The sequence below is a fragment of the Caloenas nicobarica genome, chromosome Z, assembly GCF_036013445.1.
Source record: "Caloenas nicobarica isolate bCalNic1 chromosome Z, bCalNic1.hap1, whole genome shotgun sequence".
NCBI classification, from domain to species: Eukaryota; Metazoa; Chordata; class Aves; order Columbiformes; family Columbidae; genus Caloenas; species Caloenas nicobarica.
Genome location: NC_088284.1, coordinates 45,808,368 through 45,834,166, shown reverse-complemented (window position 1 = coordinate 45,834,166; position 25,799 = coordinate 45,808,368). Strand labels below are relative to the sequence as shown.

General features: G+C 41.5%; 1 protein-coding gene across 4 annotated transcripts in view; it reads right to left on the bottom strand.

Moving 5' to 3' along the window:
• Nucleotides 1-25,799, bottom strand: part of ZNF462 (zinc finger protein 462) — a 95,011-nt gene that overhangs the window by 52,893 nt on the left and 16,319 nt on the right. For all 4 annotated transcript variants that reach the window (XM_065656718.1, XM_065656720.1, XM_065656721.1 and 1 more), the window contains exon 2: nt 11-262. In XM_065656718.1, the coding sequence (XP_065512790.1) occupies nt 11-230 (220 nt within the window). In that variant the 5' untranslated portion in view covers nt 231-262. The remainder of the gene's footprint in view (nt 1-10; nt 263-25,799) is intronic.

Here is a 25,799-nt window from a genome sequence, read left to right as displayed (position 1 = left end):
TGAGACGTACCTGCTATTTCATCTGCAATTGTAAATTCATCCTTTACGGAAGAAAACTCAACCTCAGTCTGGTTGCTAGCATTCATGGAACCAGACCGTGGCTGGCTAGGACTTTCCTCAGAGACATCGGTTGGCTGCAGAAAAGCAGTGTGAACATCCTGAATGTGAGCTTTAAGGTCTTCATAAGATGGAGCTCGAAAATCACAGCCATCACACTGCAGCACCTCCATGGCTCAGGAATGATCATTTACATTAGAAAATCCTGCAAGAAAACAGAGGAAGGAGAGAAGAAGATATATGTTTCACAGCAATGCCATTGTAGCAAATCCTGAAAATAGGCAATATCAGGTTTATGATGAGTTAATCATTTCCACAGATTCCACAAATACTGCAGTGTAAAACTCAATCTTTGCTTACCATATTAAAAGGCATCAATTCAGATTCACAAAAAGTCCTGTCTAGGTAGCTCACAAGTTGCTGACTCAATACTACTAACAGTCAACTTTCTGACAAGTGAGTATTGACTGAATGGACTTTGTCCTCTTGGCACTTCCATTACACAGGATAGGGTTGTTGTTCAGAAGTTTGTCTTCTTCAAAGACCACAACCCACATGCTAGAGAAACAGTATATTACTCCCAGTCATGCACTGACATTTACAACCAGAAGACAGCAGCTTCTGCCCTTATGAGACCCACTCTAACATTCTTGGAAGTTGCCAAATCCTGCTTGTTTCACTACCATAGATTGGGAAGAAACGTGCTTTTCTTCTTAACATCCTATCAGTTTTGTTGGAAAACTTAGACATAACTGCAACATGAGATGCAGCTGCATGAACCCAAGGTAGAATACTTCACTCTACTCTACTTCCAACAAGCTTTCTAAGGGCATCTCCATTATTTGTTAGAATGTTTACAGTTTCATTTTAGCCTATTCTGGGGACATTACCTTTGTGCTTTAGTCTCGGGAATGGAAAGGGCTGGAGGAAAAGAGGGACCGCAATGGAAATAGGAATACTGCAAAAGTACAATGGAAACAGTAGTTTAAAAAGACTTGTGGCTTCCTTGATTTATCCAAAAGCTCTTGAAGTACAAAACAAAATAAGATATGGTAACATGAAACATGGTGGTTCAGCTTGTGACCAATTAATCCTGCAACAGAGTTGTATGCTCCTGCACTGCCATGAAGGAGACACAAAGCACAAGCAAGACAAAAGCCTTAGACATGCCTGCCCTGTGCAGTACTTAGGCACAAGAGCAACCTTCCTATGTTAATAGAGGAATTACTTCTTTAAGCTTCCATGTGCTGCACTGGGAAAGAATAATAAACTGGGTGTTTCAGAGGTCCAAGACACAAGGGCAGCCCAACGCACCGACAATTCCATGTGTTTATTGTATGTAGAGTATGAAGCTACTTCCACAGAGCAGAGAAAGCTCCAAAACATTAGGGTGCAGAAACAAGAGATGGTACAGCATCAGGATTTTATAGGAAAGAATGCTTCTTTTGATAGACTGCTAAAATAAACTTCTAGCAAGTTCAATTCTGGACAGTATGAGCAGGCTCTCCACATAGTTACCTACATTACTTTGCAGGCTGCACTGTCTCTTTTCTTTCTCCCCACTCCCACCACCAATAAAGAAAATGAAGGCTGCACCAGCTTCTTTTCAGCTAACAAAGTTAAAATAATCGAGGTACTCAAGCTTTTATGTGCAAGCACCAGACCAAATTGTGTGGAAGAGGTTGCTATCTGCTCTGGATCAAATTACAGCAGTGAGAGAAGCCCCACCCCGCGTCTCCTTTAGCACAGTCCATTAGACCTGAAAACGAATTTTTCCATGGAGCAGACGACTCCTGCATTTAGAGCACTTCACAGAAAAGCAGATCATCCAGTTTTCACTACCCATCCCCCAAGCTTAGTCCTTTCATCTCAGCCAAACAAGCCACAGCTCTGCTGAATGTGTTTATCACACTTTCAAGAGATATGAGCCCCTGCGTCACTGAAGCTTTAAGACTCACTAAGCTGCCCTAGTCCTCTGAGCTTTGGAAGCAGCCATTTTAGCTCAGACAACTATTGCACTCAGGCTCTGAGCTTCTCGCCTGTGCACAACATGGCCTCACTTAGCTGCATCTCAAGCACACCAGGCTTTTTCTTTTCTTCCCCCTTTTTTCCTGCTCCTCCTCCTTGGATGATGCTTGAAAAAATCAGCATCCCCAGAACGTATCTCCCCTTCTCCTGCACGACTTGCCCCACAAGTCATGTAGCTGCTGTCCCCCTGCACTGCCCAAGGAGCACCTTCCCTCCTTGTGCAGATCGCCTGCAAGCACCTCTGAGGCTTGGTTCCCCTGTCCCACTGATGACAAATGTGACAGTTCAATCCAGAAACAAAGCATTACAGTATCAAGACACTGGTCCAAGCTGTCCTACAGGCAAGGGCAACACACAGCTGAGCCTCCCAGCAGCGGAGGGGGGGTGGCAGGCAGGGGGACCCCAGCCTGCCGTGTCCCTGGGGAGCCCTCCTGCTTGGTGCAGAAGACACACAACCCCACTCCCCTGCCAGATTCCAAAGTCTAATGACCTTTGTTAATCACCAGCCAGCCTGTCTGCATCAGCAAACCCTGCCAGCAGACACACCCTTCGCACAAAGGCTGTAGCTATGCCTTTTAAGAGAGGTTCTCTCAAAGCTCCATTGTGTAGAACAGAGGAAAAACAACACAGACACACATCGCGCTCTTCCCCCCTCAGGCTCCTCCCCACCCCCCCCGCCCTAACTTCAGACCCTTTAGAAATATCACGGCAAAACCTTTTCAGCTCTCTTTCGGAAACTTCACGCCAGCTTACAAAATAGGTAACTAGAAGAGAGAGCAAACCTGAGCTTCTGAATCAAGATAATCCTGGCAGCTTCAAGAAGTAAAAACCACCAGCAACCCCATCTCTAGCAGTCTCAATACACTGATGGTTGGAGAAGGTATCCTCAAGAATGCTGGTTGCTGTCTAGACAGTCTTAAACCAGCAGTATGCTTCTACTACAAATCAGAAGGAAGAGAGATCATGAACAGCTGCTGATTACAAAAACTGATGGAGACTTTCTAATGGGTTCCAGCTTAAATCTCAGGAGGGTCTATATCACAAAGGCAGCACCAAGTCAGAAGAGAGGTTAATCTTGCTGCAGCTATGAGGAGCAAGTATCAGCTCTAGCTGAAAGGACTTCAATTGGACGTTTTCACCATGCATCACACTGAAAGCAGGATGAAGCATTTTGTAAAGAATTCAGCTCTACCATTTCCACATTTTTCTTTAAAATTCAGGCATTGCACAAAGGGCGAAGAAAAACAAACTGCTAGGTTGAACTCATATATCAAAAGAAACTGAAACACAATGTGTGTCTTTCTCTCTTTTTGTCAGCATGGGATATGGAAATGAGACCCACCTACCCACCAGCAAACAGCATTTTTAAGTGCAGATGTTAATACACTGGCAAGACACACACCCCAAGCAAAGGAGACAAAGCAAGATTTGCACAAGATTTCCATCATGACTATTTAAGGCAACACATTCCATAATCCTTTAAATTTTCAAACAGCACAATAATAAAGTTTAGAAGGGAACAGAGGTGGAGTAAGGGAAGAGTTACCAAATCCACTAACTCAAAAGTAGAACAGGAAGTGTGGAAAAAAAAGCTCAAAGCAACCAAACACAACCACCATGAAATGAATCCATAAATCCCACAAGCCCTCAAACATACAATCAGTCTCTTGAGACCACATTACCCACAGATAATGCGACTTCTAAAATAGTCTTATTAATGCGATGTAACCTCACCAAACAGATTATTAAAATGCCATTGTCTGACTAATTTACATTTACAACCTCTTCTTAAAATATATGGCTTTAATGCTTGATATGGAGAAGGGGTATTCTCATTTTCCTTATGAGCAGAAAGCTTCCAAAACGTTGGGCAAAAGAGATCCTCAAAGCCACAATTTTAAAGACCCAAGGTGAAATCTCCAATTGTCTTCAACATCCTCCTGTACACTCATAAATGCATGAGAAGATCAGAGACATCAGCTGCATTGAATTTCTAGGTTTTTAAAAATCCAAAACAAAAGATAATTGTGCTTGTTGAACAACAGTCATTACAGAATTTGGCAGCCATTAAAGTAGTACAAATCATTAAGTTTGGTTTTAAAGCTTCAAACTACAAAATTAATTATGAAGCCCAAGGCGCTGACCTCAAAATTGAGTTTCTGTGGTTTGACTACCCATACATTGTATTTTGAGACTGACTCAGCAGAGCTTCTAGAAGTTAAGAATATGTATATGCACAACCACAACTGAAAAGGTCAGTCAGACCACACACACTATGTGAACTTCCAGCTCAGTATTATTAGAGTAACTTAGCATGTCAAACAAAGGAATCTCCAGTTCTCCAAGCCTTCCTCCAGTCAGATGATAAGACGCGTCTTCTTCCCTACCTCATACATGCAGGTTACACACACACAGCTTTCGTTTTACTCTGTGCTAAGGTGGAGCTGAAAGAAATTTCTTTGCAGAAAGGGTTACCACATTACTGGAACGCGCTGACCAGGGAAGTGGTTGAGTTGCCATCCCTGGCGGTATTTAAAAAAGGTGTAGGTGTGGCACTTAAGGACCTAGTTTAGAGGTGGACTTGCCAGTGCTAGGTTAATGGTTGGACCTGATGATCTTAAAGGTTTCTTCCAACCTAAATTATTCTAAGATGTTACGCACTCCATCGCACCAGCAGAAACACTGCCAAACAAACCCCTCTCAACTGGACACAAAGTCCCGCTGGAGATGCAATATGTCAGGGCCTCGCTCCTCCTGAAGAGGCCTTCTGGGGCTCCTCCCCAGCCCAGGACCACACTTCCCTGTCGGCACTATCAGTCCCCACCTCAGCAATGCCACAGCAAGGCCAGACTCCAGCTCCCCACCGCCGTGCCCTGGGCCCCGCAGAACCAGACCCACGGCCCAGCCAGACGCCATGGAGGTTCCCAGTGCCTGTGGCTGAGGCTGCCCCTGGGCCTGCCCTGCTCTCAGCTGGGGCGGTGGGACGGGCTTTGACTGCCAGGCCCTGACCTGCCCCTCCATGGGGAGCCCCAGCAGCCTTCATGTGGCGTCTTGGGTCAAAGCAGATCAGCATGACCAAAAGGTCTTAGCAGAGGCCGGAATCACATACCAGAGTCATCTTTCTCCTTCAAAACATACAGGAAGCTTCAGTGTTGGTCTGATCTCCCCAGCGCCTTTTTCTTGCTGTTGGAGACAAACCTACCAAAAATAAACTACCGAACACTACCAAACAATGTGATTGACACGCGACTAATTACAGACAGGAGAAGTTTTCAAAATTCCCATAAGTTACACCGTAGACATTTTTCTCTGCCAGACAAGCCTAGGGTTTACGAGACACCAATGCCTGAAGCTGTGGTGAGGACCTTCCAGCCATGCCACCTGGGCTCCTGGCCAGGTTCAGCTCATGTACGATGGGGATGCTACTCTGATGTCTTTGGGTTTGGGGTTGTATTGCCCCCCACCCCGTTTTTTTTTTTAAAGCACTTTTTATAACATAAGATCACAACAGAGAAAACAAAGACTAAACAAGTAAAAATGATAGGAGCAATAAAAAAATGTATACATTTGAGAAACTGGAAACCTGAAGGCTATTCTAACTGGAGGAAGCCAGCCTCATCTTTCATTTATTTAAAAAAAAAACCAACCAAACCAATCCAAAACAAACAAACAAAAACTAAACAAAACAAAACCCACAAACATAATTAATGAGGAATTCAGAGAATAAATTCAAGTCTTAACTACAGTCAGGCAAACCAGCTCAACTCATGAGTCTTTTTCAATGGCCAAATTCTAGCCAAGCTACCGAGACACTGAGATTCTTGATCATCTGAGGATGGTCTTTGGAGTTATTCCTCCGAGCTGATATAAAAGTAAACTAAAATGAAATAGCATTTCTTTTTTTTTTTTTAATCTGGGTAGAACTGCATTTTGACAAAACTCCATGGGCTGGGTTGCAACTAGCCATTCCAATATATTTACTTTGTGGTTCGTATTTTCATGTAAAGGACTTAAGGTAAAGTTTTATCATCAGTTATATCTTCTACTATCAAGATCTCCATACTGATGTCCAGTTTGGGTCATTTGTTACATTTTGAAACTCAACAGTTATATCCATGAGAGAAATATATTAGCTGATACATGTGATCCTGTTGCCCATTTTTTCTGGTAAATATTTCTGTTGACCTACATGGAAATATATATTACAACATGAGATGTTTTCAGGAAATAACTTCTATTACAGATGCATTACAACTCGACAATAAAAAGAAAAATCTTAAATTTTTTTGCTAAGTTATTTTTTTTTCCCAAAAATGTACTTATTCAGCTACCTGGAAGACTGACTGAACCTGAAGTGGGGTCCACGTCAGATTCCACAAAAGGAGGTCTTCCTAGTATACATTGTTTGTACATTATATTCCAGACTTTGCAAAATCTCTCAGTCAAGGACAATAGGACAACCAGCTTTGTTGATCCCTATATAGTTACTATTTACTTATGTCCCTGAATACATGCATTCATTTAACATACCTGATACCATACTTTGGATCACTGTAAAGCTACCACATAGCTTGCAAAATCTTCTACACTTTAAAGGAAATATAAACCATATTACTCTTAAAGCTTGTGAAAGAGAGGCTACATAATGCTAGGAGCTGCCAGAAGCATAGATGGGTTTTTCAGTTCGAGAAGAGAACAAGGATTCACAGAATAACTGGTTATTTTTCTTTTTTATTTTTTATTAAAATTTTTATTTTTTTTTAAATACATAAACACATAAAAGACCTGAAACAGATCCAAATGATGGATACATTGGTATTAGCTCAACTGGTTTTCCAAGACTATGATTTTTCAAGAAATTGAAAAAAACCCAAAAACCAAAAAACAAAGCAAACAAACACAAAACAAAAAAAACCCAAAACAGCCAACAACAAAACACACACAAAAAACTCCACTAAACAAACAAACAAACCCACCACCACCAAAACACATGGTGCTCAGTTACTGAACATTAATGCATATTAGCCATCTCACTGTGTTAACAAGAAGATGCAACAACAATTTTACTAGGAAGAGGGAGCCCATTTTGATCATATGGGCTCCTTTATTTTACAGAATAAACTTAATTTCCTTTCCTACCAGAAGGTGAAGAAGAATAAGAAAATGAAAACATGCACACAAAAGCACTAAACCATTTTCACAGTCAAAACCTGAAAAGAAAATCTCTGTTTAAATCCTTTCAGGATTTAAGAGGAAGATGGAACAGCATAGTAGTCTCCTACTTGGTTCTCATACTAAACGTTCACATGAAACAAGCCAGGTCATCCACCTCACTGACACAACCCAACCTCTCGATGCCCTTCTGCACAGACATACACGTTCAAGAGGCAAGTAGGCTGGCCCAACCTAGGAAAACAGATACCAGAGCCAAGAAACTTGGCTTTTGTACCCTACTCCTTACTACTCCCCATATGGCATAATGTAACCGAAAGCAGTGGATCTGGGGTTTCTAATTTCAAGCCAAGAGTGTATCATTAATTACCTCAAGAAATCCAGTTCCTGTGAGTTCAGAGAAGGGCACTCCCCCGTGTACATGGACTTGGGAGAGGAAGATGTCAGTAGGTGGTGCTGAAGAACACGGCAGCACTTTGTCTGTGTACTCCAGAAACAACCTAATTCCTTCTCATGCATTGCAAATAACATCTTCTAGGAGTTCTTTCCACAAAGGATGCATTACCAGCCTCACCCTGAAAGGAAAAGAGGGAGAAGCAGGCTCCTCAGCCTGGCATAACCCCAGCAAAGATCTCTTTCTTGCCAAGAAAAGTCAGAGCTGTTTTAAAGGGGGTCATACCAGTAGCAAATCAGATATGACAAACTCAGCCACATACTCTGCTACACCATGAAGTAGGAAAGAGCTAAACTGTGACTGAAGACAGAAGAGACTATCTCCTGATGGCCATCTGCCCTTAAATGAACCCTAAAACAGACTTGTGCAGGCTGTTGTGCCTTTAAAAGCAGTCTTGCCATTGGCCCTGAAGTACCTGTGCCATTCCATGGCCACTTACAGTGCTGTAGCTGGTGAGTTGCAACCATGCTTTACAGAGGACCAATGCTACTTTGCAAGGAGTATGGTGTTCTTACAGAGGCTAAATACAGCTTATAAACTGGTGACAGAGCTAAACCATGGGAACACATGAACTGCTGGATTATTTTAGGGGCTGCAGGATTTTAATCTTAGAGATCTGAGATTAGACCAGCCAATACAGCTGGTTCAAAACACAAGCAGGCACTCTCACTGTAGTTACAGAGGTGGAAAACAAGTCACTAGCACTCAGAAACCACAAATCCCAAGGGCAAAACTCTGCTTTGGGACTGCTAGTGAAAAATGTCTTCAGGAAGGCAAAATAAAGACAGATTATCACCATCTTGAAAGACGGATGTGAAAAGATGCTTTGCTGGACCCATGTTCCTCCTTTAAGTGCAGACTGGACCTGTGTCATAACAATGGTGACAAAGACTGAACTTGGCTGGTGAGAAGAGTAATCTTTCAGCCAGAGATCATTGCCATAATACAGTGCGCAGTTTGGTAGACATTCAAGGTTCTCCTAAGTAAGAGAAATCCACAGGGCAGCCAGGAACAAGGGAAATGTTTCATGGCTCAGATTCAAGTGAACCAAAGCCCACTGCCTGCCTTTCGTAACCAGTAGAAGCTCAGCTTAGTAAGGACCCTGGGGATTATGCAGCCCTCTCCCTCAGTCCATCCAGAAATCTTACATGCTCTACAGGTACTCTTTTAAAGGGTTAATCCCATGCACAGAACATGTGGAGAAGATAAAAAGGGCATTCAGATGAATGGGTTTAACCCCATAAAACCAAAGTACCAGAAGTCATGATCTGTACCACCAAACAAAGATGAATAGAACAAACAGCTCATCACTTCATGCAGACCCAAACCCACCTCATGCACAACTCTAATTATAAAGCAGGATCCATGGCTGAAACCCTACTGGAGGACAAGAAAACACTGATTAACAAAATCTAAGATTGTTCTCCTGTCCCAATCTACTCTTCAGAAACACTCTTTTGAGGAGCTCCACTGACATTCTAGCTATTTTAACACCGCCTTTGTCTCCAGCTATCCCTACCCTTCCTCCAAGCTCCCTGCTATATTTGACATTTGCTGGGCAGCAAGCAGAAGCCTCCCTGTCAGCCAGTTCATTTCCTCAGGTAATACAAATCCATCACTGACCCATTTACAATTCCAGACAGAATACACGGTTTTATTTGCCCACTGACTCACTTGAAGTACGGCAGCCAGCATCTCTGCCCCAGGTAATATAATAGAATATATACTTTTCCAGTATTTGACAGATCTCAAACTATTGGTTACCACTAGGCTGCCACTCTTCTTCCTGCTACCAGTCCCAAAATATCTTTTCCACCTGTGCAAGTGAGGGACCTTTGTCTTTTTGGGATGGTGGCAGAAAGATGCTGGTCTTATCACTGATGCCTGAAAAGTGGTACTGCTGAAAAGGAGGAACAACAAGTTGCAGCTAATATTTATGTTGTCCAAAATACATATTCCATTGGATTCCATGTTGCAATGGACTATATATACACTGGAATGCAATATCCTGGGTGCAAATGAGAACCTTGCTTCTTTTACTCCTCCTTCAATCTCCATCTGTACCCACTTGCTCCCTCCAGGAAACAAGGTTTTGCAGTTGGGGTAACATATAAAGCTCAAGTACAAAGTATTTAAAATGTTTCAATCATCATCATTTATGTGATACACAGATAGCAGACAGTCCCTAGAAGACATTAAGTAGAACATCAGCCTCACTTCCATCCCTGGAAAGGTGATGGAACAGCTCATTCTGGACATCATCTCCAAGCATGCGGAGGAAAAGAGGATTTGTCAGGAGTAGTCAACATGGGTTCACCAAAGGGAAATCGTGTTTGGCCAACCTGATAGCCTTCTATGATGGTATGAATGGCTGGGTAGATGACGGAAGAGCAGTGGATGTTGTCCACCTGGACTTCAGCAAGGCTTTTGACACCATCTCTCACAACATCCTCATAGGCAATCTCAAGAAGTGTGGACTGGATGAATGCATGGTGAGATGGATCATGAGCTGGCTGGATGGCAGAGCTCAGAGGTTTGTGATCAATGGTGCAGAGTCTGGTTGGAGGCCTGTAGTTATTTGGGTTCCTCAGTATTATGTCCAGTCCTGTGCAACCTGTTCAGCAGTGACCTGGATGAAGAGACTGAGTTGCACCCTCAGCAAGTTTGCTGATGATACCAAACTAGGAGGAAGGGCTGATACACCAGAAGGCTGTGCTGCCATTAAGTGAGACCTGGACAGGCTGGAGGATTGGACAGAGAGGATCCTGATGAAATTCAACAAAAGCAAGTGTAGGGTCCTGCACCTGCGGAGAAATAACCCCAGGCACCAGTACAGGTTAAGGGTGGACCTGCTGGAAAGCAGCACTGCGGAGAAGAACCTGAGAGTTCTAGTTGACAACAGGTTGACCATGAGTCAACAATGTGCCCTTGTGGCCAAGAAGGCCAACGGTATCCTGGAGAGCATTAGGAAAAGTGTGACCAGCAGGTTGAAGGAGGTTGTGCTCGCCCTCTACTCTGCTCTGGTGAGGTCACATCTGGAGTACCGCATCCAGTTCTGGGCTCCCCGGTTTAAGAAGGAGAAGGAATTACTGGAGGGAGTCCAGTGGCAGGCTACAAAGATGATTAGGGGCCTAGAGCACCTTTCTTATGAGGAGAGACTGAAAGAGTTGGGTTTGTTCAGCCTGGAGAAGAGAAGGCTGAGAGGGGACCTTATCAATGTTTATAAATATCTCAAGGGTGGATGTCAAGCGTATGGGACCAGACCCCTTTCAGTGGTGCCCAACCATAGGATGAGAGGCAATGGGCACAGACTGAAGCACAGGAAGTTCCATCTGAATATGAGGAGAAACTTGTTTGCCTTGAGGATGACAGAACACTGGAAGAGGCTGCCCAGAGAGGTTGTGGAGTCTCCTTCTCTGGAGACATTCAAAACCCACCTGGACACATTCCTGTGTATTCTGCTCTGGGTGAACCTGCTTTAGCAGGTGGGTTGGAATACATGATCTCCAGACGTCCCTTGCAACCCCAACCATTCTGTGATTCTGTGATCTACCAGGCACTTCAAGGGTAGGGAGAGGGAAGGGAATTCAGGATGATCCTTGGATTATGGATCAAAATATCTATGAATTATCTAAGGTTAAGGGAAGTTCTCCAGCCAGAAAATGTTTGGATCAAAGAGGATAAAAACAGGAAAAATCTGCTATTCCCTGTCTATTAAAGAAACACACTTCGTTATACAGGTAACAATTAAGAAAAATCTCCCTATCAGAAAAAAAGAGAAAAAGAAAAAAAAAAAACACACCAAACCAGAAACAAACCCACAAAATATACACCACCACAACCTCTTGTTAACCTTATTTCTCATCTTTCCAATAATAAACAGTCATTTCCCCTGATGACTCTGAACGTACTAAAATTAAGGAGAAAACTATTATTAAAGCTGAGTGGTATTCCTCCTAAGAAATAACCAAACAGGAAATGGATCATAAAGAAGAAAAAATAACTAAGACTTTCTTTGTAAGAAGGCCCATGGCTAAGAGGGACTGTGATTATAACCAACTGCATCCTTCAAAAGCTACAATCCTTGCATGTATGTAGACATTATAGAACTATTGAAGCTTTTTTCTCTTCTGCAAGTCCATTACACAAGAACTTGGTTTCTCTCTGCTGTTGCAAATGCTTTACATTTAACTATTTAACAATGAAAAAAATCAAGCAGTTTAAATAACAAGGAAGATAACAAAATCCAATTTTAGAACAAAACAGTCAGTTCCCATCATCATAAGATAACTCTCACTTTGAAGAAAGTTGAACCATTCTTGCTTTACCCTAAAGATCAAGGGTGAAAGTTGATAAAAGAGAAACTAGTTGCCAAAACTTTATCCCAGAGTACATGAAGAATTGCCAAACTACATATGAAGAAAACAATGTTTCTGGTCCTAAGGGAAGTTCAGATCAAGACCAGTTCATCAACATAAAAAGTATCTCTTCGGAAAAAAAAAAAAAAAAAAAAAAAAAAGGGTGAGACCATGAACACCATATTCTTATATTTCCCAGTCACCCACTCCTTGTCATTAACCCAGTGAATTAAACTATCAATCTATCTTAATTTACAGGTAGTTCAATGATTTTAACTACCACAGGTCATGACCAATTTGAAACCTGGCCACCTTGTTTTATTCAAACAATCTGAAAGAAAATGGCATATCTTCACTATGGAAAATCATAGGGCAGTCCAATTCAGAGAAAGTCTCCACATAAATTAGTTTCCTTAACCTTTGGAAGTCAGTGTAAACCAGAAACTGAACCCAAATGCTTGATTTTTGTAAGAGGAAGGATGTAGAATACACAGGTCTGCAGAGAGCGCTCTGTCCAAAGTATCTTGAACACTGGAAGAGATTTTCAGTTTTCCTGGCCTAGAAAAAGAGACTTCTTGGGTTAATTCAAGGTGGAAAGACTTTTTAGAAAGTGTTCATGTATGTATGTCTAGTAAAAAATAGGACCTCCTCCAAACAGGAAAAAATGCCCTGAGAAAAAACACCAAGATGCTTAGACAAATTCAAGAAAAGGCAGCCTAGTGGCACCTTAGACTTCAGGATTCTGTTTTTGCATAAATACTAAGAAGCGACAAAGAGAAGTCTGAAGAGAAGCATTAGATAAATGGCCAAGAAATGGCTTTCTCATAAGCCTTGTCCTCATAAAAGATCTTATTTCATTGCAAATCCAGGTTTGTTATTGAAAATTCATGGGACAGCGGCTCCTCAGTACTGCTACCACCGAAAGCCCATCCATGCTTTGCTCTAGGAAAGCAGTCTGAACAGTAGTTCTCCTCTCTCCCCACTGGTACATTAGCCATTGCTTTAGCTGCAGAAAGAGTAACTGCTCCAGGGATATTCCCTTTCTGGAATGGAAGGGACAGAACATATTGACTGCCAACAGTTCCACAAACAAAACACAGAAATACAATGAGGTCCTCGTGTATCTGCATATGGAGCAAATCCATTTTGTTCTGAAGGATCCACTTAGTGTTACTGTTCTCACTAGAATCCCTCTGCAACTGACCTCAGCTTGTATTCCAACAAACACTTTCATCAAGCCTCCAGGTCATCCTGCATGTCACGCCAAGCCATGTGTGTGAGAAGAACCAAAAGTGAGGTTGTACCCACACTTGGACATACTTTTGGACTTAAGGAGAGTTATTTTAAACTGCAGTAGCTCTGTCCAAATAACTCCATGAATAGACAAACCTTGACATTTCCTCTGCATGCAAAGCAGATGGAAGTGGATAAGATATATTTTAAGTGAACAAAGATGGCAAAAAAATAAAAAATACCCCAAAGAATGTGGAAGATTCAAGCCCTGTGATGGTTTAAAACATCCAACGGAACTCTCAACCTGATAACAAAATTATGCAATATAATATGCCATTTAATTAAGCTGAAAACTTCAGAAGTAATGTTCTGAAAGCAAAGGAAGGGTAGTCTGGCTCACAATGCTTTCAGCAAAGAGAAGAATATTCAATGACAGTAATGACAAAACACACTGTATTATTCTACATTTCCAAAGAAAAGGCGTACATAATTGAAATTGGTTTTACTGATGATTATAGAACTACTTTTAGAAGTAACCGAAGTTTGACTTAAAGGGAAGGGACTTGCAAACTTCCCAATTTTAGGTGCATCAAGTGTCATTGAATCCTTCAGCTTATGAGGTTTTAAAATAAAGTGGGATTACTTCAAAACAATAAAGAAATTCAGATCATATATAGAAATTATTTTTTCTTCTTCTCATTGAGGTAACAAAGATGGAAATGAATGAGAGAAAAAAACCCTAAACTGCAAAAGCCATAGATTTAACTGTTATAAAATTGTACATCCTCAGATATATGCTGGTTGAAAGGGACAGGATGCATCTTTTCAGCTACACATGGAGAGAAGACCTGGACAGTCGCAGAGAATTAGAGTCCCACTAAGTGAACACAGCTTTCAGCAAGACCATTTGCCAGCCAGGTGAATCTCCTCCCTGTTTTTTCATCTCAAAAGAGGCATTCATGAAGTATGTGACACCAAAATACATACAAAGAGTATTTTGAAGCACTTCATTTATGTCAGCCAACAGCCTTTAGCACTATGGAAGAGAAAAATGTGGTTCGTAGTCCGTTCTAGACTTTTTTTCCCTTTAAAGCTCATTTGAATAAAAGGCTTTTTTTTTTTTGTCTCTTACAACAAGCATTCATTCAAGCGTGGGTTCTTGTTTGCAAGAATGTACACAGAGTGAAAGTTTCACATTAATTTAGGACTTCATTGATAAAAGAGTCTATGCCAAAAGTATATAATCAGTCCTGCAGAATTTTTTCCTTCTGCTGTTTCTGGAATACCAAGCAACACGAAAGACATTATCATATGTTTCAGGTTTTCATTGATTTACCACAAGCAAGTGATTTAAGTCAGCAAAAGTGACCATCTCTCAGAGAGAGAAAAGACCAAAGTATTCCCTTGGTTTTCAAACAGCTTCAAATTATTGAACAAAATCTGAAGACTCACAACCTGCAGGTAGTATGTAAGGAACAAAAAAACCCCAAAAACAAGAGCATCCTGGCTTATATCAGGAATAGTGTGGCCAGCAGGACTAGAGAAGTGATCGTGCCACTGTACTTTGTGTTGGTGAGGCCCCACCCTGAATCCTGTGTTCAGTTTTGGGCCCCTCATCATAAGAACGGCATTGAAATACTCGAGAGAGTGCAGAGGACGACGAAGCTGGTGAGGGGTCTGGAGCATAAGTCTTATGAGGAGCGGCTGAGGGAACTGGGGCTGTTTAGCCTGGAGAAATGGGGCTGAGGGGAGACCTTATCTCTGAAAGGAGGTTGTAGCATGGAGGGTGTTGGTCTTTTCTCCTAAGTAACAAGTGATCGGACAAGAGGAAATAGCCTCAAATTGCACCAGGGAAGGTTTAGATTGGATATTAGGAAAAATTTCTTCATGGAAAGGGCTGTCAGACATTGGAACAGGCTGCCCAGGGAAGTGCTGGAGTTACCATCCCTGGAGGCATTTAAAAGGTTTTTAGATGAGGTTTTAGGGACATGGTTTAGTGCTGGAGTTAGGTTATGCTTGGACTCAATGATCCCGAGGGTCTCTTCCAACTGAAACAATTCTATGATTCTATGAAAAGTCAGAATTAAATATGTCAAGTAGCAATACTGACACTCTATTCCATGCAGTTACTGCCTATTTATTTGACTCATGCAGCTTCAGGTCACACTGTTGCAGGCTCTCTCTGTGTAAAAACAAGATGAATGAGTCTGCACCACGGAGAACCTCCTTCCTTTACCTGGTAATGGAGAAGCACAGGGAAATGAAGTAGCCTGGCTTCAGGTCGCACAGCTGGTCTGTGGCACAGCCAGCAGCAAAAAGTGGGTTTCCAGACTCCAGTCCTTACCCATTATGCCACGCTACCTTTCTGTGCCACTGTGCCCAAAATCACAGTGCTTATTTCCCACAACAAGTGAAAGGTTCTCCAGCACAGCAGAAGTTAAAATTTCAGAAGCAGAGGTAAATCATACACCACACACAAGGATATTAACTGATGTTCTTTATTTATCTTTGTATTTACTTCTTAACTGGTGTTGCCATTTCCAGCTGTCTGCACAGAATACAGGCCTTTTGCTGAAGAATTTAGGTCAATTCAGCAAAATGTCTACAGAGCTGAAGAGAAGAATACCAGGGGAGAATACCGGGGGAGACAGAGTTTAGGAATGGTGAACACAGCCTAATTCTCATATTATTGGAGATCACAGTGGGAGGAGGGAGATGGAAAAAAGAGTGGCCATCCAAAAAGGGAGCCTTATATGGGGGTGAGGAAGGCAATTATTTTAAAGAACTGACTGCTAGAAAAACTGAAATTCTTACATGGTCTGAGAAGCTTTTCTCTTAATACCATTTTTCCCCAAATGCTGAATCCTTCTACTCTGTTCCCAAACTCTTCTAAATAATGGGCGGCATTTTAATAATTCTTCAGTTCTAGAAAATATCTGGACAAAAAACCATGAAAACTGATTAGAAGTCAAAGAGAATCTTCTTTATAGTACTTTTATAAAAATATCTGTAAGAGGAACACTTTAGTTCTTCCTCAATGTTTTCTGTAAGCAGGAGAGATATTCATGACCAAAGAAGAGGAAGTTTGATTTAATCAGACCTCTCTTTCACACGTGGAAGCTGAAGCCATAAAGCATGTGCACACTTCCACTCCACTCTGGCTAAGAAAATTTATTAGAACAAACCAAGCAATTAGTTTTCATGTGCTGACAGTAGCACCTACCCTTCATTGTTAGGACATCACCCAAAACAAGACCCAGATACTCTATGGATTTTTAAAGACCAAAAACCCATTCAGATTGTAAGAGAATCAAGTCCTACAAAATCTTTAGGATACAGCATCACCTTCAGTGTATGTTCAACCAGTTTGTAAAGCTAGTATGTTTTTTCTGAAAAACTTCAATAAAATCGGTGTTCCCGTTTGAGAGTCTGGATATCTAAGAAAACAGAACTTTCCAAAAAAGGTGATGAGCCTGTGCTAAGAGCCATGTGCAGGCTACCAAAAACTCCTGATCCTGTTTAATGTGAACTCAAAGTCTGACGAAGCTGCTCACAGACACAGAGCAGCCTCTGTAGTAATCCAAGACACTGCTGGCATTCCTGCTGAAGGAAGCATACTGAGCGTGCTTCATCCTATGTCTGCAGAGCAGAACAAGCCTGAGCTCTGACAAAAGCTGAGTGTGTCATGGGCAGCTGTGACTGTTACTTTGCCTAGGCAGTGATATGAAATGGTAACACCTCTTCATTGTTGGTTTGGGTTTTTTGGGGGGGTTCTTTTGGGAGTGTGTTTAGTGTTTTGGGAGTTTTTTTGGTTGGTCGTTTTCCCATAGCTGTCAGCTGGAAGAAGCCTAGTTAAAAATCAAGTTTGCATTTACTTTGAGGTGCACCTGAGAATCAGAGGTTTTTCTGGAAACTGTATCTGTTCACTCCATGCAGTCGAAAGCATAGGCTTCAATCTTTTAGCACACTAGGTTGTGCAAAATATAGGCAGGTAAGACTGTGAACAGCTGCTACCTGCACACCTCTGCTTCACACTGAACCAACCGAGGAACCCCGACTGCCCATCCTTGTCAGCCCAGCTCACAATTATCAAGCAAAGTCTTGAAGTTTACATGACATCGGCATTTTGAGGAAGCACGCAAAAAAGGGTTAAACTGTTAAACCTTTCAACTTCTTCACCCCTGTTTATCTTCACAAGTAATCAAGAATTGTATCTCATAATTTTCTTATTCTGTCTGAGTAGTGTCACCTTTTATTTCAAAAGATTATTCCTTCTACCATAACTTAGCTCACTTTCCAAGCTGTATTCCTGGCATTAAACCTTAAATTTCTGCTTTTCTGCCATAAATAATCCTTCCTCGTCTACTACCTCCTCTGTAGGCCCCTCTTTCTCCAGCTTTTCTAGAAAGATGAAAACTGATCATCTGATATTTCTGCAGCCTAGCAGAAAATGATGCTGGCGATGTCTATCTTTAAAGTAGCTCTGAAGTCTATGGAGTTGGTCTTTCTTCTGAAGATGTCTGATGTGCTGGTCCTTCAGCACTCAGTATGAAATAAAAGCCACTACTTTCATCTCTTATGAAAGCTCATTTTCACAAAAAAGACTTCTCTGCCTGGAACCATTACTTAGTAGGGCAGAGAAAATGAGAGAGAGAAAAGGGAGGGCTGTGAAGGGGCTACAGCAAACACCACCAGGAGCAGAGACCACCAGGAATGACTTATAGTCATCTGGTCTTACTGTCTCTCAACCCTGAATGGTGATGAGAAGCTTTCCATACCATCCAGAAACTGGTGTCTGAGGCTGCAGACATCTTACATTTCCTCCTCTTTGAGGAACAAGACTCCTTTTTTGGTTCTCATTGTCCATTGCTCTGAACTCAGTAACTGATATGACTGTGGTCAGTCAAGATATTGCATATGTATGTGTGTATGCTATGCCTGGATCCTCAGGAAGGCAGTCTGGTATTTTATTTTTAAACTTTGGCTCCTGTTGCACAGCCCCACATATAATGGCTCCACTCCTGAAGGCTGGATAGTCTTCTGCTATCAGTTTTCAAAGAAAAACAAAGCCATGCAAGCCAATACCACCAAGAGAACAGGAACAAAGTTCTCTCCTAAAGGTTTTCTTTCCCTCATAAAAATCCAAGAGATCACAGAAAGACTAAGTCATCAATGTCATTCCAACTTCCTGCTCCTGTATTCTTACAAGCTGCAGAATATTGTGCAAGTCCCAGTAACTGCGGTTCTTTCAGAAATTTCTCCAGGTTTTTATTTCTAGAAATTTGCTGGAGTTCTGCCAGTTTTTCTCAGCTGAAGACCAGACATTTATGTGGATCAGTACTTACAAAATCCTTTTATTATGAAGTCGAGGGTCAAAACAGGAGTAAGTTTCTTCTTACCTGAAAGCAGAACCTGCAATGGATCTTCAAGGTCTCAGAAGCTGAAGGAGGCACAACCAGACTTGCTAATCATAGAACTCATGCTACAGTTCATCCTTCCTGAAGAGCCTGCCCTTCAGATGTGTTCCAAAGCTGACAAACTAACTTGTATCATATACCTCTAGCCACCTGCAGTACGAGATAATTTTGGCAGTGAAGCTTCACTGTTAAAAAAAAAGTGGTTTCCTTTTTAGCTGAGCACACAGGGGCTATATCTGTAGGCTTGATTACTAAAAGAAAGGAAACATTCAAGTTAAAGACAAGAAGTCTCCTCTGTATCAATGCCTGGGAAGAAAGATTTTACACAGAATATGGGAGAGAAATGGAAAGCAAACAGTTTTTGCCAAGAGGAAGTTACCTTCTTAACTTTACTTGCATTTCCTGATGGAAGACAGCCACTAATCTCAGCATTACTTACAGGTTAAAATAGTCACTCATTCTAAAACCAAGAAACAGAGCAAACAGCTGAGATCTCTTTCACCTTCTTCATTCCTAACCTCCTTTGTTCACCAATTGTTTTCTAACTCCTTCAGCTAGACTACTGCAATACAGAATTCTGAATCCTGAAAGCAGTCTTCCAAAACTGAAACTATAAATTAAGAACTGAGAACAATTTGTCAATTAAGGAATCAAAACTCTCCTTCATCCTGCTGTAGTTACTGGTTTATGAAGTTAAAAAGCATTTACAGTGTGGCCTCTACTGCAGCATGACCTCCAAAACGAAGCTAATGTACCATTTTCCTCAGAAACTGACTTGTTTGTGCATCAGTTTTCAAAAAGAGATGATAGTGCCTATTGTTAAAGTCTTTGATTACCACAGAAGACAAAAAGAGTTAATGTCTAAGTTTCCTAGATGTATCATCCTAACAGACCAAAGTTTAAAATCTTGAGAGGCGTCTAAGAAAAAAATGAAATGTTTCTACTCAAAGGGTCAAGACCCTTGAATCTACAGAAATGCTTTCATAATATAATTGCTGAGATATCTCTAATAGAAAGTTGAGTTACTCTAGCAAATTGACATGTTGACAAATTCTGATTGGGTTTTTATGCCACAACCACTCCTGTGGTAACTGCAGGACCAAAGTCTTTAGTTCCTCTCTGTAAAACCAGGACTAAAGCTCTGGGTGACCAAAGTGCTGGGTTGTAGAGTCCAGAGGAAACCAGAGATCTTCTGTTTGGGACATTTACTGTCCTTTAGAAACCACAGTGTTAAAGTCTACAGTAGCTCTGTCAGGACTGCAGAAACCCAATACCATTTATTCCTTTCCTCTACTAAGACAACAGGAAAACACGCCTAATTTTTAAGAGGAAGGCAACTTCCAACAACCTTGTATATAGATTGCACTTTGAGAACAAAATGCAAATCGTTTGTCCATAGTTTTAAGCCTAAGACAGGGAAATGGAGGAAAACCTGCTACAAATAATCAAGCCTAAATTGTTAACTACAGACCTGCAGATAAGGTTAGCCTTATAATTTCAGTTAACTTGGTTATTTGCTTCCCTTTTCTTTGCCAGGAGAGGAGTCTTCCTGCATGTTCTTAGACTCTACACCTCCCAAGTTACAGCACTCCCACCAGCTGTTAAGACAACTAATCTCTGACCTAACATGAGATAACGGCAGTGGGAGTCATCTTGCTGAAAGTTCACTGTCCACAACTAGACGGCTGTCCACATCCAGCTCAATGGTAACAGTCTAAAGCCTGTTTCCCACCACAGCATCTGAAGAGAAACTACACTTAGGCTTGACACTTTAGGACTTTCTACAGAGTCCATTAGTCATTCCAACAGCTCTTAATCTTTTTCCACTATTAAATTAGAAATAAAGAACTATTTATACAGCAAACATTTTCTAGTCTTAGATTCCAGCCACTGCATCTTGTTACAGCTTGGTACAGATTCCAGATTCCTGTAATATTGGACACAGCCTGCCAAATTAACTGCTTTTAGTCCTCTAAATGTCACTTCTGAAAACCTCTGAAAGGGAGAAACAGACTATCTGAAAGCTCTCACTGTGAAGCACAATTTTCCAGACTTCAAATCATTACTATCCTCAGCATTTCCACACTCATTTTTACAGACACGCCAACTTCAGGAATGGATTTAGTATTCCATGAGTGGTACTTGCACAGATCAGCAAAGGTACAACAGTATCTCCAGTGTTTATACATCTAAATGCTGTACTAGTCCACTTATCACTCCAACCATTTTGAATTATTATTTCTTTGCAGGATCATTGTTTTCTGTTTTAAAAGGAAGACAGGACTCTCAAAGTCCACATAGGCTACAAAGACAACACATTTCTTGAGTAAGTCACAGAGTATTTTCTGTTCCACATTTTCTGTTCATTACAGATATAAACTGACTGAGGACCTTTTAGGTCTGACATATTTTAAAATATAAACTACTGATGTAGAGAACAGAAGGAAATCAGATACCCTTGTCTGACCTGTGGGATGCTTTTTTTTTTTTTTTTTCTCTCCAGTGGAATGGGTCCAAAATAAAAAGGAAAACCCTTACTTTTCTCTTTGGGATCAAGGGCTCTCAATGGCACAACACTAGTGTTATTTGTTCAATCTATCAAAGCAAGGTCATTATTTACCTTGGTCATGGAAAGCCCCAAAAGTCTTTTCTCATACACTAGAAAAGCCAATGGCCAATGAGACCTATGATTCCTCTGCACTCTCTGCAGGAGGTTTTCTCATCCCACAGTCCCCTTCTCCTTGAGCTGCAAAGCAGGTGCCTCTGTCTGGATGATCTCTGAGGAACTGACCCAGTTCTCAGTCCCTTTTTCTTAGAAAAAAAAGCATGAAACATGTAAAACTTAGATCTAAAGGTTGTACAAATACATGTTTTGATGATTTCCCTCCTTCAGCTTGACTCTTTTGTGAACATTTGATGACAGCATAAAATTTGCTGTTGTCTTTGAAGTATAATGGGTAAATTCCAAAATTCAGCATTCAGCCATGGGAACTTCAAATATCCATCATGCTTGACCTGATGGATGATTGAGAAACCAAGCACGTTGCTCTTGTTTAAAGTTTCATGCAAGCCAGCCCTTCATGGTTCCTCTTATCCAGGGCATGATATGGTCTTTTTTGTAAAAACATCAGCTTTATGATTGGTACAGTGCTCTGACTTTTCAGAATATTGGTCTAAATGTCTTATACCTTAAAGACTTCTATTATTAAGAAAATAATAAAAATATCCCACAGGAACAAAGATAAGATCTGCTTAATATAAAGCTGGGAAATACAATAGCTTCAAAAGATGTTTTTCTGAAGATCTCCAAAACTAGCCAAGATCTTCTGCTGTGCCTCCTGTTTCCTGAAGAGGTAAGCAGAAGATAATAAGAAAGCAGCCTTCATCGATAGACAATTGACTATTTGTCTCTGCTTAGCATCAGGCTGATACTGTCCTTTCAGAAAGCGGTTGCTTTCGGACACAAATCTTTATCCCTTAGGAGAAAGCTCCTTGCTTTATTTGTGAGATTTATGTCCACCCTGGAGACTTTTCCTCTTGTCTTCACACCCAGGCATTGTTTGAAAGCTCACTGAACTATTTTCCAATAGACATTTTTGGAATATACACATTTTTGATCATCCTGTCCAAATAACACCAATTAGTTTAGATACGGTGTAACCACGGTTAAATAAAGGTGACAAAGCAGCCATTAGAGTTCAGCCACTGTACAACTAGTATAATTATTTCTTCTCCCTAAAAGTCCTTCCTCTAGATCAAAGCAGCTGGAAACCCAGACTTAGTGTTCTGTTAAGTCAAATCGAGCATAGCACATCCTCTAGGATGGGCTTTAAACCTCTCCTATGAATAAACAGAGGGAATTTTCACAATTGCTTTTGGATACTAAACATGCCAATCATGCCAGCCCATTCATCACACATTTTAAAGTTTCAATACAGGCTTCCACTCGAGTCTGATGACTTTCTGATGTGCTTTCATAAGCGAGTTCCTAAAGCAGCATCTTCAGCCCCACTGAACACTAGTGATGAACTCTGTCAGCATCCTGTGAAACTAATTACTTTTCTTTTGGATTGATATAACCTGCTAGACTGTATGTGGGAGAACAAAGGATGGAAGGGATCTCATGGATCACCAAGACTGGTTCTGTTAGCACAGACACAAATCTAATCCCCATTAACATAAAGAAAGAAAAATAGCACGCTTGCTAAAGAAATTACAGCTATGGGTCCCTGAGTCAAGAAAAGCTTGATTTTAAAGAAAACTGATTCCACATGAAAGTATCCTGATCATAAGAAACCTAACTGCTATCAATTTCTACTCTCAGTGACTATGCAAAAAGACAGTACGTAGAGATCTAACCAGCTACAAAACTGATAGAACTTCTACACTCCTCCCTCTAAAGGATTCATTTCTCAGATGGAATCTCTCTTGGGGCTGGAAGTCAAATATTATAACTCTGGAATGTGAAGTAATCCTCAATTCTGCCCAGTTTATAAAAAAAATCCCTGTCCTGCACCCACTCTTCTCACCTCATTATGGCTTTAAAAGGGGAGCTTGCAACTAAAAACCCACGTGGGTTAATTTAGCTATGACAGCTTGACAACTAGGGCAAGAGAAACGGAAGGATTCTCCTAAGCAGATGACTCTGACTGTCCCAGTAATTTGATCAGACGAGCTCTCCCTAGGTAAAAATCCCATTGGGAATACAACTGAGGTGTCCCAGGACACACAGATAAGTTATTCAGGGAAGACAGAAAATGAAATAAAGGGGAAAAGGGAGGGAAAAAGGGAGGGGAAAAGGGAGGGCAAGAGGGAGGGGAGGAGGAAGGGGAGGAGGAAGGGGAGGAGGAAGGGGAAGAGGAAGGGGAAGAGGAAGGGGAAGAGGAAGGGGAAGAGGAAGGGGAAGAGGCTCCGAATTTGCTAAAGTACAGAAGTCCTAATTCATTCTTTCCTAGCAGGTCAGAATTAGTTGGATTTCTGCACCCACGGAGCTTCCTTCAAGGCAGGCTTGGTCCCATATTCCAAGCCTGGAACATTCCATCAGCTTCCTAATACCAGGTAAGATTTTCTAGGCAGGCTACAGAAGAGAAAGTACTTGTTCAATACCAGCAGTCCATTGCCACACTTTCCTATTACAAGCTTGTCAGCCTGCCAGTGCAGAGAACTTCTAGAACTCCTGCTTGCTCTCTTCCCACAGAACACAAAGCAGCATATTCCTTCAGAAGCTCTATTCAACCTCCCTTTCTTCTCTATGAGCCTGCATCTTTGAGACAATGGATAAGAGGAGGCGGACCACTTCCTCCATTCATTTGCTCAGCCCGCTGGAGCGTCAGATCTGTCTGATCTTGCAGCAGAAGCATTATCCTTTGTTCTGATCAGGTTGCACAAATAGCTGTGCTTGTGGCAGTTCCCAGAGCAGATTTTTTTCATGACCAATATGATTACAGCTCACGCAACACATTGTGTCCTACTAAAAATGTTGCAGTTTGTTTTCGCCCAGATCCAGGAGTTATACAAAAATATCATTCAATGTTATGCACTAAGGAAGAAGGGGAAACTGTGTAATGCTGTCATTACATGTATCCTAGCCAAATAAGCCAAAATATTCATAGCTTAACCAAACGAGCCCAGAGTTGTGAGAAGCACATGAAGGGCCTCAAGTTGAAGGAGTTACAGGAGTACAAGATGGTTATGACTCCCAGGACATCTCACCACTCTTCTGCAGGTTAGGCACTCCCCATGCTGATCAGCAACGGCTGCCTTTACAAGTCCTGACAGCTTACTTCTTCTCACACAGACAAATTGGGCTGGCCCCTGCCACCCCCACTGCTGTCATGATGTACCTTTGCCCAGAATTTACACCTGGACTACTTGCAAGGCACCCGCGACTGAAGAGACACAGGTTAGCCACTGCCAGGTTATATGAATATTCAAAGCAGTATGTCTGGTAAGCAGCTCAGCTTCCCACACTGACTGAAGAATCATAAATCACAACAGCTACTGATAGAGGCACAAGCTCTCAAAAGGTTACAAAGCATGGCTTTAATTTTTGCTTCTCCCTGTTCCACCATAATGCACGCTACTCATGAAAACAGTTGTTATCGCACACCCTTCGTTTTCCTAGGTCAGAAGATCAAATTAACCAGAAAACACAGCCTTTTGGTTCTTCAGAACTCCAGTAGGTCAGAAAGTACTTACTCAGCTTGGAAGCTGAACTTTACCTGTTACCTCCAAATTTCTTGTATTTTTGCCTAAATATGTATGCTGTGCCATCTCTGGTACCAGGTAAAACTTGAATCCCCATTTCTGGCTTCTAGCCAGGACTTAAAGAGAAAATAATCACTAATCCATGGTTTGCAATAAAAAGAACACCTACCATGGGGGAAAGGTCCTCCTGCCTTAGCTTCAGCTTCGCTTATGGAGGACAAGGAATTAATGACACAAACCTTTTGTGCAAGACCAGTCTTAAAAAAATACATAAATGGGTCAGGATCAACGCTCCTGAGTTTGCAATCAGAATCACTGCAGTTCCATGCAGATATTGCCATTTTTAGTAACTACGATACCCTCCAAAATGCAACAACATTATAGGATTTCTGGTTTATAAAGGCTTTGACTTTCCTTCTATTATCCCAGTCTTGCTTTAGCAAATATATTAGAATGTGTTCCAGGAGGCATATGGCAATAGAACTAGGTCAACCATTAATGAAATAACAGGAAGCTGCTCTGCAGAGCACACCCTTCAAAGCTTGCTTAATGAGCTAGCTCTTCAGAATGTGTCCTTCAGTAAGTTTGAAACTAACAGTTCCACTGGATTTTTTTAAAGCCACAAGGTCACTCAAGTTATGCAGCTTCTGGACAGGACAGACTCTGAACAGCCATCCTGAAGCGTAAAGGCATCTAGGTCAGATATTAAGAGATGAAGAACACTCCACAATCATGCATAGATCACTGAAAGTCAGGAACCAGTTTCAATGATTTCTTCATCTTATCAGTGACCAGACCCCATCCCATCATTAATCTACTCCCACAATTTCAGCAAACACAGCAATTTGCCTTTGTATAGCTTGTCGGGAAGGA